The 18239-nt window shown below is 36.1% G+C and overlaps 1 protein-coding gene across 3 annotated transcripts in view; it reads right to left on the reverse strand.

Annotated features, from left to right (window-relative positions):
* Positions 1-2252: 2252 nt before the first annotated feature.
* The window catches only part of LOC116287522 (uncharacterized), a 43250-nt gene continuing 27263 nt past the window's right edge, over positions 2253-18239 (reverse strand). For all 3 annotated transcript variants that reach the window (XM_089027141.1, XM_089027142.1, XM_031694205.2), the window contains exons 2-6: positions 8031-8173; positions 6790-7024; positions 5091-5276; positions 3278-3338; positions 2253-3024 (exon numbers count right to left, since the gene is read on the reverse strand). In XM_089027141.1, coding sequence (XP_088883267.1) covers positions 3006-3024; positions 3278-3338; positions 5091-5276; positions 6790-7024; positions 8031-8173 — 644 coding nt within the window. In that variant the 3' untranslated portion in view covers positions 2253-3005. The remainder of the gene's footprint in view (positions 3025-3277; positions 3339-5090; positions 5277-6789; positions 7025-8030; positions 8174-18239) is intronic.

The following is an 18239-nucleotide window of genomic DNA, read 5'->3' on the forward strand; positions in this document are numbered from 1 at the left end:
CTTATTTTCTTTCATTTATATTTTTTGAGTTTTGACTCTATTTGATGAAATAAGAACCTGCTTAAAGCAGGTTCTTGTTTAAAGAGGGTCTAAATAGAAAATCTTAGCCTAACGGGTTCTTAAAATCTATGCTTTTTCTTATAATTGATTATTACTGTGTATCGCCAACTGAAGCAACTTTTCCGGTCGCCGACCACAAAGAACAACCCCGAAATCTTATACAACCTTCACCAATTGGAATACCTGCTTTACTGGAAAAAAGTTAAAAACAAAATATTAAAAAAGTATCACAGCTTGGACAATCACCAAACTAGGAAAATCTAGGTGAAACGAGATGAAAGCGCAAAGATCGCGCGATTGCAATTTACAACCCAAAGAAAAACCCTCGAAGCACAGAGAGAACCAACAAACAATTCTGTTTCATACGACACCAAGTCCAGCAGGACTCGAATCCTGGTCGCATTGTTGGAAGGTTGCGACACGTCTGTTTATTCAAGTTACACTGATTATTTCTTCGTTTTTTTGCCTAGCTCAATTTTTTCTACTTTTTCTTTCGGCAATGACAGTTTTTTTTTAAATTCCAAAATTCCTTGTGAGTCGTATCTTTTTTGATCTACTAGTTTTATTTATTTTTGGTCTTTTCAGTCAATCAAAGAAAGGAGATTTCAACTTTTTACAACGGCGTTTCACATTTTTGCAAAGGTGTATCGAAGAAGTATATACAGTCAATTCAAAAAACGTTGTCGTCGAACCGGCTCAAACCTACGCGACTGGACCGAAAGAAATATGGGTAAAATTCACTGAAGCGGTTAAATATTCGTTCTGAATTAATTGTTCCCGCGAGTAAAGATAATAATGGCGAGAAACAATTCAATCCGTCAAATGCATGTCTTCGGGTTTAGGGAAAGAAAAATAAAGCAGTTATGATTCAGTTCACAATTCCGAAAATATAACCCTAACCCTAAGGCATTAAAAAAACGTCTCCTTCAACACTTCCCGCTCGCCTACGAAGGTTCGTGCTGTAAACCAGGCATAACTAGTCAGATAAAATTATGGAGTCAACTCGGCTTCAATGATTACTATCCAGAGTTCCTTTCGGTCCAGTCGCGTAGGCTTGAGCTGGTCGACGACAACATTTTTTGAATTGACGGTATGCATTATTAGTTGGACTGAAAACAGACTCAAACGAGAGAAAACCCGCTGTGAAAGCAAAGGCAATCAAGAAAATTCGGATTTTGAAAATTTTTGCGTATATTTTCTGTCATTGTTGTTGTTTAATGGTAAGAACTTCAAGTCTTCTTGAATAAGGACCCGTCTCCCAACCCTTCCTAACCTGCAGTAAAATGGGGGACATAAAAGAACCTGTTGAATTATTCGTTTAAGAGTAGGGGATTGTCTCCCGTTTCAACAGCCTATCCCTCTCTGGAGGCATAACACTAATGTACTAACAAATCACTCATGATTGTAAACTGCACGGCTGCTAATAGCGCCTTAATATGCAGCCCGTAAAGTCCTCCACTACGATGTAATGCGCATTGAGACATTGTGAAATGCGCTATAAAAGAACCTCATTATTAGTATTTGTAAGTAAGAGCTAATTACCGAGAAGAGAGGCTTATTGCCGACGTTTGAGGCAATTAAGTATTTTATTTATCAATTGAGAAGGTTTTCTATCAAATGTTGCTCATTATAAATGCGAGGTCTATATATAGTTATTAACCGGGTTAATAACTAACTATATATTGACCTCGCATTTATAATGAGGGTTATAACAAAAATCAAGTCTTGTGAATAACAAAGAAAACCGTGTCAATTGAGAAATAATAAAGGTTAATTTTTTTTTTTTGAAAATCGACTAATAGTTTGGTCGCCCTGATGCACATGAATCGTTTTGTTGTATGCTCGTAACCTATTCGTGATGCAGAAATTAACGGTATTATACAAAAAATATAGCACAAAAAAAAAAAAAAAAAAAAAAATTGCAAAAGGTCGGGCGCGCTGGACTGCAAGCGGTCCCACTTTCCACTCCAAACTCAGTACGAACAAGTGCTTTTTATTCCTGCCTCTCCCTTCTTCCCGCTTACTCGGCTTTAATCTACACGCGTCCACAGGAATCCCAAAACACTTGCCCTTACTGAGTTTAGAGGGAAAAGTGGGACCACTCGAAGTCTAGAGCTAGCAGGTTGCTTTAGCTTTAACTAATGCTTGTGCACAATGGCCAGTCATAAATAGGACTATATATCACTGCAATATTGGACTAATATAAGCTCATAGCAGCTTTATTAAATTTACAAGTCAGAAAACAAAGTATATGTTTACAATTGAGAAAAGAAATTGTATAGGCCTCAGTATAGGCGAGGGCTACAAAACGCTAAAATACCTGATAAATCTAAATAAAACTCATGATAATGCAGAGGAGCAAAGGGAAAAGGTGGTCAAAAAGCTCGAACCTGGCTGGTAGCAGCATTGAATGGATCCGTTTGAAAGTCACTTGTACTATTACCTCCAGGAAGGTACTGCATGACCACGTGATGCTGCATAACGTTTGCATCTCTCAAAAATAGAATAAAATAAAAATAAAAAACCTAATTGCCAGCAAATAATATTTCCTTTATGAAGCTTTTTACGACTTTTATGCAGGATACCTCTGGATGTATACCAGCATCGTCGATGAATGGCCTTGCCTGCCTAAATGATGTTTATCTATCTATCTTTTCGTAAGCGCAAAATGGGAATACATCGCATTATACCCTTGGCGGAGACTCACAATTACTCTATGCATATATTTAGAAAACAAAACAATATATGGAATTGCATTCCAGTGGTAAAATTGAAATAAAAATGCTTAACATTTTATAAATTAAAAAACTCCACTTTATCAGTAAATGGGAATATTTTCCTGCCTTTATACATTCAAGACTGCCTTATAAACAGCTTCAGCGTTTGTTGCTAAGTTGCACTGTGACCTGACTGACGTATGTCGACTGCAGGAATGCGAAGGAAACTTAAATCAGAACTTGGTACCTGAATGAAGGAAAATATTATTTGATTTTTTATACATAGGAAAATTCGTCGCGCAAAAGGAGAATATAAGATAAGAAATACTAATATAGGCGAAGAAGCCAACATACAAAGGGAAAGGCACTGAGAGGGAAGAAATTCCGACCAGTAAGGAAAAAAGAGAGTGTGTTAGGCAAAAAGATATACAAAGGAATAATAATATAATATAAATATTAATAAAAATTAATAGAAAATCCCAGAGTGCTAAAACACTTACAAAACAGACAAAATGAAAGCAATCTTTATGACCAGTGGCAATTGATGAAGCTGACAAGCCCCTGAAGAAAAAAAACAACAAAAAAACAAAAAAACAAAAAACATATGAAATAATGAACTGCCTGGTGTATCATCGAATTGTAATAAGATCTTGTATATGCATTACAGTAAAACCCCTCTATACCGGACAGTGGTGGGACCGATAAAAATTTCCAGTTTAGCGGGGGTTCCGGTATATTGAGGTTTTTGCAAATTATTTTTGTTTTCGATATGAATAGGTGCGATATCACACCTATTGAAAATATATTTGTGTCTAATCGTTTGGCGTCAGTATAAACAAACACGTAAACTAAAGTTCAAGTAAAAATATCAACAATAAGATCAAAAACTAAGCAAATTTCTTAACTTTTTTCGAAAGAACGCCAAGAAGAAACATTCTAAATGTGATCTGAACAAAATCCCCGGTAAAATGGACTGGGAATGACCCCTAAGCCATGCGACATTGAAAAAAAACATGGCGACCGCAACTTTGCGAACCATTCAATGTTTAGTATTTCTCAGCACTATTAAGCCTTCCTTTAAATGCATGCTGTTTGAACATTTATATATTGAAAACAATTAATTAGTCTTTATAAGTCTATTTGTGAACAAGATTTACTATTTAAAGAAAATTTTTGATGATTTTGTGAATCTAGAAGTTGTTCCTGTAGACTCAATTTATACACCCGCAAATACGCTAGTGACGGTAGTTCCGAAACAAAGGTACGTTCTTCCGGACTAGCGGAGTTGAATTCTATTGTCAAATAGCGTTTGGTACCGAAATTATCGTCCGGTTTCCGGAATAGAGAGGTTCCGGTTTACTGAGGTTTATTTTACAAAAGATATATGGGAAAAATTTCCGGACCAAAACTTTTGTCCGGTTTAGAGAGAATTCCGGTATACTGAGGGTCCGGTATAGAGGGGTTTCACTGTACAGTCAAAACGTCTCAACTTACCCCCTATAGGTTCTATTGATAGTTTCATTATTTGAATATTGAAATTTATTATTCTTTCTGAGAATACGGAGACTCAAAACTCTACGATTCAAATCTCGAATTCTGATTGGATTATTCCATATTAGGAACACCATAATCCAACCAGAGAGTTTGGATCGATTATCATTTTGAAGCCTAGTCTTCGTATTCTCAGAAAGAATAATACCAAGAGAATATGAACAAAGAGAAGGAATCTCCGCCCCCATCATGAGCACTCTTTGATGCTATTTTTAGAACCTTTGATGCTATTTTTAGAATCTTTGATGTTATTTTTAGACTAATTTTCTGATCGTTTGTTTTTCTGCACGCGCAAACTGCGCGCGCTCTGCCCTGTTTGCTCATGTTTTTCTTTGTTTTCAAAAAATACGTACAATACGTATATTTTAGAGCACGCGCAGTATGACCATGCCCAGAAACAAACTATGGCAAATGTTATTCTAAAAATAGCATCAAACGTTGCCTTTGATGGTTACAAGCACGAATACCAGAGATTCCTTCTCTTAGTTCATTTTCACTTGATAATACATTTCAATATTCGAATAATTAAACCATCAATTGAGCCTAGAAAGGGTAAGCTTGAGCCGCTTTGACTTTTAAATATATTTAGGTTCTGTCGGCAGGTTGAACGGTTATTTTTTTGCTTGGTAAGTAATTGAAAAGTGTTTGTATTTAGCCTGTAGTTGGATCAGTGGTTGGTTGTGTTCGTCCTAATTAGCTTGGCTGTACTTAGTTTATTGATTTCTCATTTTCAAACGAACGTCTCTACGTCGTCTTTCTTACCACAGTGTTCCTGGTTGCAGTAGGTATCTTCACACTTGACCTCCCTGGCTAGTGCAACACCCAGACAGCTCCCAGCACGTACTGCACAACATGTCCTGTTCTGCCAGATTTGTGCAGGAGTTCCACCACAGCACTTCGTCTTACACAGACTCATGTCTGTTACCCATAGAGACGCAGTATAAGCCGCTTGCGAAGAAAATGATATCATAGACTGGTTAGTAAATTAAACCCCCACCGATTCATCAAAACTAATCTCCTTCGCCAGTACTGGCTACGTCTTGGACTTTTTAGTACAGATTTAATCCTAACTTATTACAGAAACTGAATAATTCACGATCTTAAACATGACAGAATACTAATAGTGTTCTGTATCTTCATACAGGATACTAATAGTGTTCTGTATCTTCATACAGCATACTAATAGTGTTCTGTATCTTCATACAGCATGCTAATAGTGTTCTGTATCTTCATACAGCATACTAATAGTGTTCTGTATCTTCATACAGCATACTAATTAGAAACTTTATTAATTCATCGAACCCAGCTTTTCCCTGATAGCTTTTCTGCTCGCTCTTTATAGCATGCAGCCCTTTAAACCAGGCGATCATAATTTCACTGTCTAGAACCAAGAATTTATATTGAAAACTTGCGACTTAAGGTAGTTGTATGAAGTTTAAAGGCACGAGCATGCGCAATACATAATATATGAAGAAATTATAATTTGACTACGTCACAAATATCCCTCTCGCGCGTTGTCTTTTTTCATTAATAACTGAAAAAATGTATGGTAAAAAGTTTTGGCAAAATATTAACGAACTCTGTACTATGGAAAGCTTGGACAACGTGCCATTCTCTTGAGAATAAGATTCTTTGATTGAGTTGTATTCATATTCATGTGTCTTATCATGTGCAACCACTAAACAAAGAATGATACTCTAGGGAATAACACGTGTTCTGAAATTGGAACCAAACAAAGAAATGTTATTCTAGGGAATGACACGTGGTCTGAAATTAGAACCATTAAACAAAGAAATGTTACTCTAGGGAATGACACGTGGTCTGAAATTAGAACCATTAAATAAAGAAATGTTACTCTAGGGAATGACACGTGGTCTGAAATTAGAACCATTAAACAAAGAAATGTTACTCTAGGGAATGACACGTGGTCTGAAATTAGAACCATTAAACAAAGAAATGTTACTCTAGGGAATGACACGTGGTCTGAAATTAGAACCATTAAACAAAGAAATGTTACTCTAGGGAATGACACGTGGTCTGAAATTAGAACCACTAAACAAAGAAATGTTACTCTAGAAAATGAGACATGGTCTGAAATTTGAAAACATTAAACACAAGGCAAAGAGGTTTACACCTATTTCAAAACACGTTGTCGGTCGAAGACTCGAAATCTGAGACCGAAAGGAATTGTGGGTTTTTAGCTGTAAATTGTTTTGTGGTTTTAATAAGTAGTTCGCAAAAAAATAATATCTTGATATACTAACTTTGAGCGATGACCTGCGCTTGCAATTTGTCTGGGTAAGTGTATATTGAATTTGTAACGAGAAAAATCTCAGTCCCCCACAATTCTAATCGGTCTCAGATTTTTGAATTCAGATATCCAACCGACAACGTTTTTTGAAATAGGTGTATACAAATGCCGCTTTGGCAGTAATGCCGACAGATATCTCATTCAACTTACCTTGGGTTTTCGTGGTAGGCGCGGAAGTAGTGGGTACTGTGGTAGGTGTAGTAGTTGTAGTATTTGTAGTGTTATCAGGGCTTTTGACACAATCAGGGCCAGATGTACAGCAGGAAAAGGAACACTCTATCATTTTCATTGGTGGCTTTATTGTTCCATTTTGGGTATCACACACACCTTTCTCATATTGGCAAAATGAAGCAAAAGTGCATTCGAGTTTCATCCTTGTTGTTTCCTGGCACAAAATAAATAAATAATAATAATAAAGATAAGAATATCAATAACATTAACAAACTATACTTATTTAATTAAGTAATGATTTCGGATCCTTCGTAGAAGGACTGCCATCTTTCCACTGCAAACTTATAGCCTTTATCAGGCGATGGTATAGACTGGATGAAGTGTCTGTTATACAACGCTTGTCTGATGATGATCTGCGTTGCGATTGGTTGGTCGATTTGTTCATACTGTGAATTGGCTTTTTAGTTGTTGCGTCTAAGCCCAGAGTGTTTTCTAATTTTTCTTATTGATAATATTGGTAATCTTGGAAAACAAAAAGGTAAAAACGACTTTTTAGTCAAATAGTGTACAGTTCCTCAAGATTTGTACGTTATTGCACATTTTCGATTGTATAATCGCTATACATAGATGGAGACTTCAAACGGCAACGATGGATTTATTATGGGTTGCTATTGTATTCTCATCAAATCTACAGCCAAAGAAACCTCATATCTTGAGTACGTTTTATGGCGTTCTTCTTTGAAGAACTGTTTAGGAACATTTCCATTAATTAGTCAAAGCTAAAAGATAACCATTGTACTAGTTTTGAACTGGTGCTATAGCAACCGTCACTAACGTTTGATGGAAACACAACCAACCAATTACCCCTGGAGGGCCACTCAACATTAAGGAAAGATCCACACGTATTAGGTACGCGGTGTACTGCGTTACTAGTAAAGCGTGCAACAAACTGTACATCGGGGAAACAGGCCGCGGCCCAGAAGATAGATTTACAGAGCATCTACGTTCAATACATATGAACAGCAACTTCCCTGTGGCGATCTATTTTCAATTTTCCTAGTCATAACATCATACAGGACATACAAGTACCAGTCATATCAGGGAACTTCACCAACACTTTTCACAGAACAGACACTACAGGGCAGAGGCCATGACCCTTCAACATGTATGCCATGGCCCTCCCACTTGCCTTACGATAACGAAGAAATAAGATATTTTACCTCTCCACTGGTGGTGTTTAGCGAGTTTGTAGTAAGATTAGTACAAACTGCGGATGCATCACATTTTTGTGCTACTCTCGTAGCACGGCATTCTTCGATTGATGAGGCTTCACAAGTCCAGCAATCAAGCCTTGTAGCATTTGCTGAAAACAGAAAGGATACATAATTTAAATGGAAAATGTTTTTCATTGTACAAACTACCAAATGACACATATTTGTTTGCCTCACGATTGAGGATCATTTATAAAAGTACCACGGCTTCTCGACTGCTAACTTAAATTTACTCTAAATTATGATGGCGTCACTTTCAATTAACATTTGCATTAATTGGTGCTGCGGTCATGAATGTCGGAATGTGTATAATAAATATAAAATAAATAATTTAATAACTTCTAAAGCCCTATTTACTTTTCCTGATCAACAGCGCTTTACAGTCAAATCCTACAAAGAATTTCAAAATTTATGAAACTAATCACAAATATATCGGTAAAATATATAACTATAATAATTCTTCGATTGCACGTTACGTCATCGCGGCCATGTTGGTGCCATTTAACAAAACATTTCTCATTAGCATCCACTGTTGACGGCACCACAATGGCCGCCATGTTTTTGTCTTTTGACTCTCTTGGGAATGCTTGCAACCCATCAATAAGAAAAAGAAACTTTAATACTAATTTTAGAAAAATGAATATGTAATCTATGTGCGCTTTAAAAGCTATACGAAATAAATAAGTTTTCAGCTTACGCTTAAAAGCAGCTAATGACTGAATATCTTGCAGTTCAGATGGCAAACTATTCCATAAACATGGAGCAGCAGCAGATCTATCACCTAGAGTAACAAGCATTTTCCCTTTAGGAGAGTCTAACAAGAAACTTCCATTTGATCTAAGATTATATGTCGACCTAGGTTTAATATTTATTAATTCTATAATATACTTTGGCGCCAATCCATGGATAGCTCTAAATGTTAAAATTAAAATTTCAAAATGAATACGATATTGTACTCATGATAACCAATGAAATTCACAAAGCGCAGGACTGATATGCGAGTACTTTCTTAAGTTCAATACAAGTCTAGCCGCAGCATTCTGCACACGTTGCAATTTAACTATTTGCGACTTAGGCAAGCCATACAAAAGGCCATTACAGTAGTCTACCGACTAGTAATAAAAGCATGAATAAGCGTTAATAACAAATCTCGAGATAAATACTTCTTAATCCTTCTAATATTATGTAGGTGAAACGCAGCATTACAGGTTTTGGTTACATGCGTTGACATTGACAACTTATTATCAAACCATGAGCCACGATGTGTAACACATGAACTAAGAGAAATTTCATAATCATCTACAGAGATATTGCATGCATCATTGATCTTGCCTAATTGTTGTCTAGTTCATAATAGTGGCAAAGCCATCACATTCTACATTAGATTGTGACAAAAAGTAAATACTGTTTGCTACTCATAGTATGCTTTCTATCGATAATTGCCTTAAAAACAACTGAGCGTAACACTATAGATAGGATGTTAGACTAAATCCATAGGGAAGCCGGTGTATCAGATGTGGAGATTCGTAAAATTAGGCCCGGTTACAATGTCAACGGTCTAAGTCGGTGTCCATCAGTGAAAGTGATCTGCGCTTTTTCGGGAGCCAAAAGTGTAGCATGCAGATAATCTTGAGGATTTCAAAAAGCTAAACTCGGGATCTAACGAAATGATGCAGTTTTCTGTATAAAAGAATCATCGAATTGTTTTTGGATATGTTTTCCCCCGCGGCGATCGAACACGAGTGGTGTCCAGCTGGAGTCACCAGCCTCTTTATTAAGTTCTATTTACTAGTCGGCTAATAGCTCAAAAACTGCTCTAAAACAGTTAAATACTACCCAGAATGATGTTATATACAATCAACAGCAACACAGGAGCAAGATATGTTCAATTTTTTTTGGAAAAAAAACAACATATTTTTTCGCCCCATACATTTACTGCAAATGCTTGCTTGGGCTGCCTGTGGGTAGCCCCGTTTGTTAAGTTCGACTGCATATCTAAATTAGTTCTTAAAAGATGTAACGCTTCGATCTTCTTCAATAAGTCATTTTACATTAAAAGGTATTTAATAAGTCATTTTACATTAAAATTATGCGCTGAGATGAAAAGTGTGTACTGAGCTATGGTGTCATATAATCTCGAGTATCGTTATGTGTATTATTGTTAAATGCAATGTATTTATCAGTTTAGTTCCTTTGAATTGGACTATTTCACTTTATAAATTTAGTTTGTTACAATTCGCTATTATATATGTCACTTTAAAATATTATATTTACGGCTCTTTTGTACAGTCTTAGTAATTGACCACGCAGGATTTTCATACAAGATTTTTTCCTCAAATTGAAAACAACAAGACAAAAAACATTGCTGCAGCATATTAGCATATGCTATGGGATGGGCTAGGGTTGTACGCATATTAGCATAGGCTATGGGATGCCTAGGGTTGTACGCATATTAGCATAGGCTATGGGATGGCTTGGGTTGTACGCATATTAGCATAGGCTATGGGATGGTTTGGGTTGTACGCATATTAGCATAGGCTATGGGATGGGCTTGGTTTCTACGCATATTAGCATAGGCTATGGGATGGGCTTGGGTTGTACGCATATTAGCATAGGCTATGGGATGGGCTAGGGTTGTACGCATATTAGCATAGGCTATGGGATGGCTAGGGTTGTACGCCTATTAGCATAGGCTTTGGGATGGGCTTGGGTTGTACGCATATTAGCATAGGCTATGGGATGGGCTTGGTTTCTACGCATATTAGCATAGGCTATGGGATGGGCTTGGTTTCTACGCATATTAGCATAGGCTATGGAATGGGCTTGGTTTCTACGCATATTAGCATAGGCTATGGGATGGGCTTGGGTTGTACGCATATTAGCATAGGCTATGGGATGGGCTTGGTTTCTACGCATATTAGCATAGGCTATGGGATGGGCTTGGGTTGTACGCATATTAGCATAGGCTATGGGATGGGCTTGGTTTCTACGCATATTAGCATAGGCTATGGGATGGGCTTGGGTTGTACGCATATTAGCATAGGCTATGGGATGGGCTTGGTTTGTACGCATATTAGCATAGGCTATGGGACGGGCTTGGTTTCTACGCATATTAGCATAGGCTATGTGATGGGCTTGCGTTGTACGCATATTAGCATAGACTATGGGATGGGCTTGGTTTCTACGCATATTAGCATAGACTATGGGATGGGCTTGGGTTGTACGCATATTAGCATAATCTATGGGATGGGCTAGGGTTGTACGCATATTAACATAGGCTATGGGATGGGCTTGGTTTCTACGCATATTAGCATAGGCTATGGGATGGGCTTGGGTTGTACGCATATTAGCATAGGCTATGGGATGGGCTTGGTTTCTACGCATATTAGCATAGGCTGTGGGATGGGCTTGGTTTCTACGCATATTAGCATAGGCTATGGGATGGGCTTGGTTTCTACGCATATTAGCATAGGCTATGTGATGGGCTTGAGTTGTACGCATATTAGCATAGGCTATGGGATGGGCTTGGGTTGTACGCATATTAGCACAGGCTATGGGATGGCTAGGGTTGTACGCATATTAGCATAGGCTATGGGATGGGCTTGGGTTGTACGCATATTAGCATAGGCTATGGGATGGGCTTGGGTTGTACGCATATTAGCATAGGCTATGGAATGGGCTTGGGTTGTACGCATATTAGCATAGTCTATGGGATGGCTAGGGCTGTACGCATTTCAATCTCATACTGCAAAATTGTGACGTAATCCGTGGAAAACGCTATGCACGAATATCTCTGAGCAGGCCTCGTTCCTATGATATATTACTACTTAGAACACCAAGACATGTAAGCAGTCGATGTGAAAGATCGTCGTCGAGGACTACGCCAAGGAGTCTATTGCTAGCCATTTCTTAAAAAATACCGCGACGGTAAAGTAAGAATTGCACAACTTTAACGAAACAAAATAGTACTCTTTGAAAGTCCGTAGATTTTCACTAAATCCATTATTTCGTGTTCACTAAAGCAGTTAATCATTTTCATATAATATATATTTGTAAAGCGCTGTTGAACCTTGGCGCTCTATAAATCATAATTATTATTGATAATTGTCATAAGCCCAGGGATTATAACCGGGATTCTGTGGTGCATAGCTTCAGTACTTTCCATATAAGATCATGTTAGTATACCAACAGTTACTGGCTTTGGCTCGTACTAATTCTATTTTACTTTATATAATAGATTTTCACGAGCGCGCGCTCTGATTGGCTGTAAAGTAATGCCGTATCAGAGTATAGAAACATAGATATAACGTCATAACCATGTTTTCTATACAAAATTAAACATAGAAATTACGTCACAGGAATTCGGCTTTAAACTTAAAAGCATTTTCACATTTTAATTATGTCTTTCCTCTAAAAAAGGAAAATATGTCGTTTTGAAGCACATTTGATTGGCACTACATTTCGACAATTAAAGCTTTCTTTCATTTGTGCTGCGACTATTACAATTACCTTATTTCGCTAAGCTAGAAGCTTTTTGCTTGACCGTGATGGTGTTAGAGAAGTCAAAATATAATTTTAAACATTTTTCATAGTCTAAAAAGAATGAACAAATTCTTGTAAGAACCTTAAGCCTACGGCTCGTGATTTTTATAACTTTTTGAGTGTTCTACAGCTCCAGTCGTGTTTTATCAAAGAACCGATCATAGCTAAGCCTGATCTATTTGTTAATGTAATAACATCCTCCTTTTTTATTGCTTTAAGGGCGACTGTCTGTAAAAATCAAAGTATTTTTAACTAACCACATAGCGTTTCGTACTTCATCATACACTACTAAAATCCAAAAGTAGAGAGAATTCGAAAATTTGAGCCTTTCCGTCGTATGCTTGATTTTAACAGATAGTCATGCTAGTAACAAATCTGCAAATAAGTGATCTGTGACTAAAATGACTTAAATATACCAATTAATCGTTACTTCAAAAAAATCTAACTTATATATCTATGTTAGTGACTACAAAATTAAGCCGGTTGAAACAACTTTTGTCCCGATCGAAATAACGGGAGAGCCGTAGTAACAAGCAGAATGAACGCTTATTTAATAATAATAATAATAATAATAATAATAATAATAATAATTATTATTATTATTATTATACAGCTTCTCATTAATCCCATATAGGTAACTGTCCAATTATTTTCTTAATTGGACAGGTCTTGTTGATATAATAATATACAATTAATAGGTAATGGGATTTCATGCCCCCCAATCAAGAAATAATTAGACTCGAAAAATTCCTCTGACTGCCAAATTGGACTCGGCCTACGACCTCATCCAATTTTGGAAGTCCTCGGGATTTTCCTCATCCAATTAATTCTTAATTGGACAGCATGGAGTCCTATTACATATAATAATAATAATGATAATAATAATAATAATAATAATAATAATGATAATAATAATAATGATAATAATAATGAAATAAAAGCCAAAGAATGTGATCAAAATCTATATATACAGTAGCTAAATATATTTGCAACAAATTAATAAGAAAAAAAAAAGAGAAAATCTATTTATTAGAAACTAATCCTAATAATACATGTTAAAAAATATAATAATTAAAAAAAAGAATAATAATAATGATGGTAATGATAATAATAATAATAATAATAAATAACAATAATAATAATAATGATAATAATGATAATAATAATAACACCAGTATTATACAATAACATCAGTCATAGACAGTAAACTTAAAGAACACCAAGAAAAACACCAGTACATGCAGCTAGACCAGAGAGGGTGCTCTACAAACTCAATGGGATGCATAGACAACTTGATAATTGATAAAACAACACTAGAAGAAGCAAGAGATAGAAAGAAAAACCTCTCATGTGTATGGATTGATGTGGAGAAAGCTTTCGACTCAATTAATCATGAATGGCTGGCTCTCACCTTACAAATACGCAACGTTCCAACGAAGATAGCGAACTTTATTAAGAACACAATGATTGAGTACACAAGAAAGAGAAAATCGGCCTAATACGACTGAAGCAAGGAATTCTACAAGGAGACTCGTTGTGATTTAGATTATTCACACTCTGCCTCAAATCCAATAGCGTGGTGGTTAAGAACCACAGAAGGATACAGACACTCACACAACGAGCAAGAGAAGCTAACACACTTACTTTACGTTGGCGCAGAGTTAATAATAACTCTGGTTGACGATCTAAAGACATACCACAAGTCAGCTCAAAAGGCGCTATTAATAACAAAGACAACAAAGAGTATGTTTGAAGACATCGGACAACACATGTACTGAGTGGCTGCTCAAAGATCGCCCAAAGCCTTTACACATCCAGACACGACAGAATGCTGAGACCGATATACCACTCTTTGCTGGAAAAGTACAAATTTCAAGAGAGCGATAATGGAAAGCCATGGTACCAACAAAACTACCATCAGCAGTACTTCAAAAAGAAAAGGCAAAAATATACTGGAATGTACCCTTTCAACTTGAGAAAGCTCCAGAAAACGGTGCCAATAAACCCGACATAGTTGTAGAAAATAAAGAAACTAATGCTTGGGCACTATATGAAGGCACAGTTTTTCAAGTTGGTAAGATTGCGGAGAGAACTGTTGAAAAACAAGAAAAATACACGGAACTACGTGCAGGCATCAAAAAAGAGTGCAAACGCTCAAGTGTAAATCAGATTAACATAGTGTTTGACTTTCTCCCAGGACATCACGAACAGCTAAGAAAAGACCTAAGAACAATTACAAATACAGACAGGGAAGAGAACTTTCTTATAGGGAGATGCCAAAAATGGATTTTACAGTCAAACAAGCTCAAGCGTTGACCCCTAGATTCGATTAATGAAATCATTAGTCAATTATTCCTTTTATACATACGAACCGGAATAATGCAATATTGCAATATTCAAATGAAAATTCAGTTCATTATTCGACTCGTGATGAAGAAGGTAAATCATCTAAATTACAGATACCTTCGAGCAGAAGTCGCTCCCTTACTTCATAAACATACACACTAGGTTTTGTAATTTCCATGCCTCAATTACTTGGAGGATATCATCAATAATTTTGTAGGGAGCGCTCCCGCCTTGAGCGAATGGAGACACAGTTCCATATCGTCGATAATGTTGAAGTATTTTCTGGACTCCCCAACTAGAGATTTTCAGTTGTCGCGAAATTGCTTTATTGAACAATCCGCTATTGCTGAGATAAACAATTTCCTGTCGAATAATATCAGGTAAAGGCCTTCCCGGCACATAAACACGGCCAAGACTATTTCTGGCCGCCATGTTTTCTTGGTCTTCCGGCTGTGTTAGCACTGATTAACCAATCAAAATGTCGTATATTGAATTTAAAGTTGATTGGAATTTTCATATCTTCGTTTTTGACGTTGTAAATTTCAACTGAATAATGAAATCAAAATTCGAAAATTCAAATTATTAATCGACTCTAGGGGTCAACGCGTGAGCTTGTTTGACTGTAAGCCAGAACGTTAATATAGTCAAGAAGTTCTATGAATATGCATAAGCTGAAGAAAGGATTGAAAAAAATGATGAACTTAACCAGCCTAGACTTAGTCCGCTGGTCAATGTAAACGTGATATATACAGACAAATAAAACTTGCCATAATAATAATAATAAAATAATAATAATAATAATAATAATAATAATAATAATAAAATAATAATAATATTATTATTATTACCACGAGTTAAAAGCCAACAGAATTGATACTAAAATTGTAAATCACAAAAGCATGGAAGTGGTGATTCTGGAGATGAGCTGCCCATGGGTGGAGAATAGAGAAAAGAAAGATGAAGAGAAGACAGTGAAGTACGGTCCGCTGCGTTGGAAATTGCAAGATCAATACCCTGGGTACAAAGTACATCATTATAATCTCATTATAGATGTGTTAGGAGGATGGTCAAGGAGTATGGAGGAAGATCTGCGAAAGTTATTGGGGAAAAAGACCAAAGATGTGCTACGGAATATGCAGAAAGCAGTCTTATCAGGAGCTTTGAACATAGCAAGGACATTTAAGATAACATAACATGAACATTTATATACAACATGATATAGGATATTCAAGAACGTATAGGAGATTATATTGGGTATATTGGACATATAGAAAATGAACTATTATATGAACTGAATTCTTATAAGAAGTTATAAATTTTACGCGTGATTTAACCTACTTCTTTTACAAATTTTAGATTTATATTATTTTTAAATTATTTCTTATGTTCTGCATTTACTAAATGGTCTGACTTATATTGTAGATAACTGTAAGATTTGTAAATATTTTATTGTGGTTGAACATATCTATAAATTGTAAATAGTTTGAACACCCATAGGTTACGTTTACGCGCCCTATGAGTGTCTTTGTCTTGCATCCAGATGTTTGATAAGCTGCATAATAATAATAATAATAATAATGATGATGATGATGATAATAATGATAATAATACGGATTTGATTAGTAAACTGGCTGATGTAGGCCTCACTGAAGGACTAATTAAAAATTGTACGAAAGTGTCAGAAATGGGTTATTTCACAGAACTGTGAGATTGTGAAATGTCTGTAGTTAAATTTGTATACATCTTTGTAAAATCAGTAATGCAGATATTTGCTTAGACTATTCATGCCCGCAATATTCTGTATTCATGTAGCAAAAATGTCTGAAGTTGAAATAAACATATAATAATAATAATAATAATAATAAAATGATAATAATAATAATAATAATAATAATAATAATAATAATAATAATAATAATAAGCGTTTGATAGTGTCCCCCATCCATGGATGCTAAATACTTTGCAGATCTACAAGATATCACCACTACTATGGAGCTTCCTGAAACACACCATGAAGAATTGGAAAACATCAATGATCCTAAGCCACGCAGCAGGAACACTAACAACAAGAACGATCACTATCAAAAGTGGGATCTATCAAGGAAAAAGTGAAAGTTGACCATCTCTTTAATGTAGACGATCTCAAGCTGTATGCAAAAGATGACAACCATCTTGAAACACTTCTCCACACTGTGCAACACTTCAGTAACGACATCAACATGAAATTTGGTCTCGCCAAATGTGCCAAAGCTACTTTCAAGAAAGGCAAACTAATAAAGAAATCGAACATTCAACTTGATATTGACACAGTCATTAAGGAACGTACTTGACCAAGAGAAAACCTACGAGTACCTAGGCATCGATGAAAGTGATGGAATACAGCATTCAAAGAAAAGGTGAGAAAAGAGTATTATCGAAGACTCAGATTGATACTACAGAGTGAGTTGAACGCAGCCAATAAGATCCAGGCTATCAACACCTTAGCAGTACCTGTATTATCATACAGTTTCAATATCATCAACTGTAAGTTAAGTGAAATCAAAAGATTAGACGCAAAGACGAGGAAACACCTGACAATGAACCGCATGCATCATCCTAAAGTGGATGTTGACAGATTATATGTCAAAAGAAGAGAGGGAAGTAGAGGACTTGTCCAGATAGAAAACTCGTACAAGATCTCAACTATTGGTCTGGACATGTACTTGAAAGAAAACAAGGATTGCCTCGTGCGTCTAGTCTCTAAGCATGAGAGCAACAAAAAGATGTACTCCATACACAAAGAAAGTAAAAGATTCAAGACCGAATGTGGCGAAACAGATGTGCTAAATGAATCTCTACCAAGCAAAATCGACGTTGCCATAACTTGGAAAACAAAAAGGATAAAGAGCACCTACAAAGATCATCTGCAAATGAAACAATGTGAAAAATGGGAGTCTAAACCCCTTCATGGCCATTCTTTGCGATTCTTTGCCGAAGTAAAGCAAAAACTAAAACGGAAATGAAAAAGACTATGAACAAGACCATTAAACACGATGTGGTACATCGCACAGAATTGAGTGTCACATCCGGGAAGTTAGAGAATAAATTACTAGATTCCAGTTTTCGGATATCAATTTTCCTCTCACGGCCATTTATGAGGCAAAGTCACTTGATATTGAAAGTCTAAGCGCTTCGTGAAGAAAACTGAAAGTTAATGCAAGAAAAGTAACATAGGAATATTAAAGAATGACAACCACACAATATAAGCTTATCATTTATTTTGGTGATTCA

Source organism: Actinia tenebrosa, unplaced genomic scaffold (assembly GCF_029948245.1).
Source record: "Actinia tenebrosa isolate PJP-AT-01 unplaced genomic scaffold, QUT_ActTen_1.0 PGA_scaffold11__36_contigs__length_13525064, whole genome shotgun sequence".
In the NCBI taxonomy this organism is placed as follows: domain Eukaryota; kingdom Metazoa; phylum Cnidaria; class Anthozoa; order Actiniaria; family Actiniidae; genus Actinia; species Actinia tenebrosa.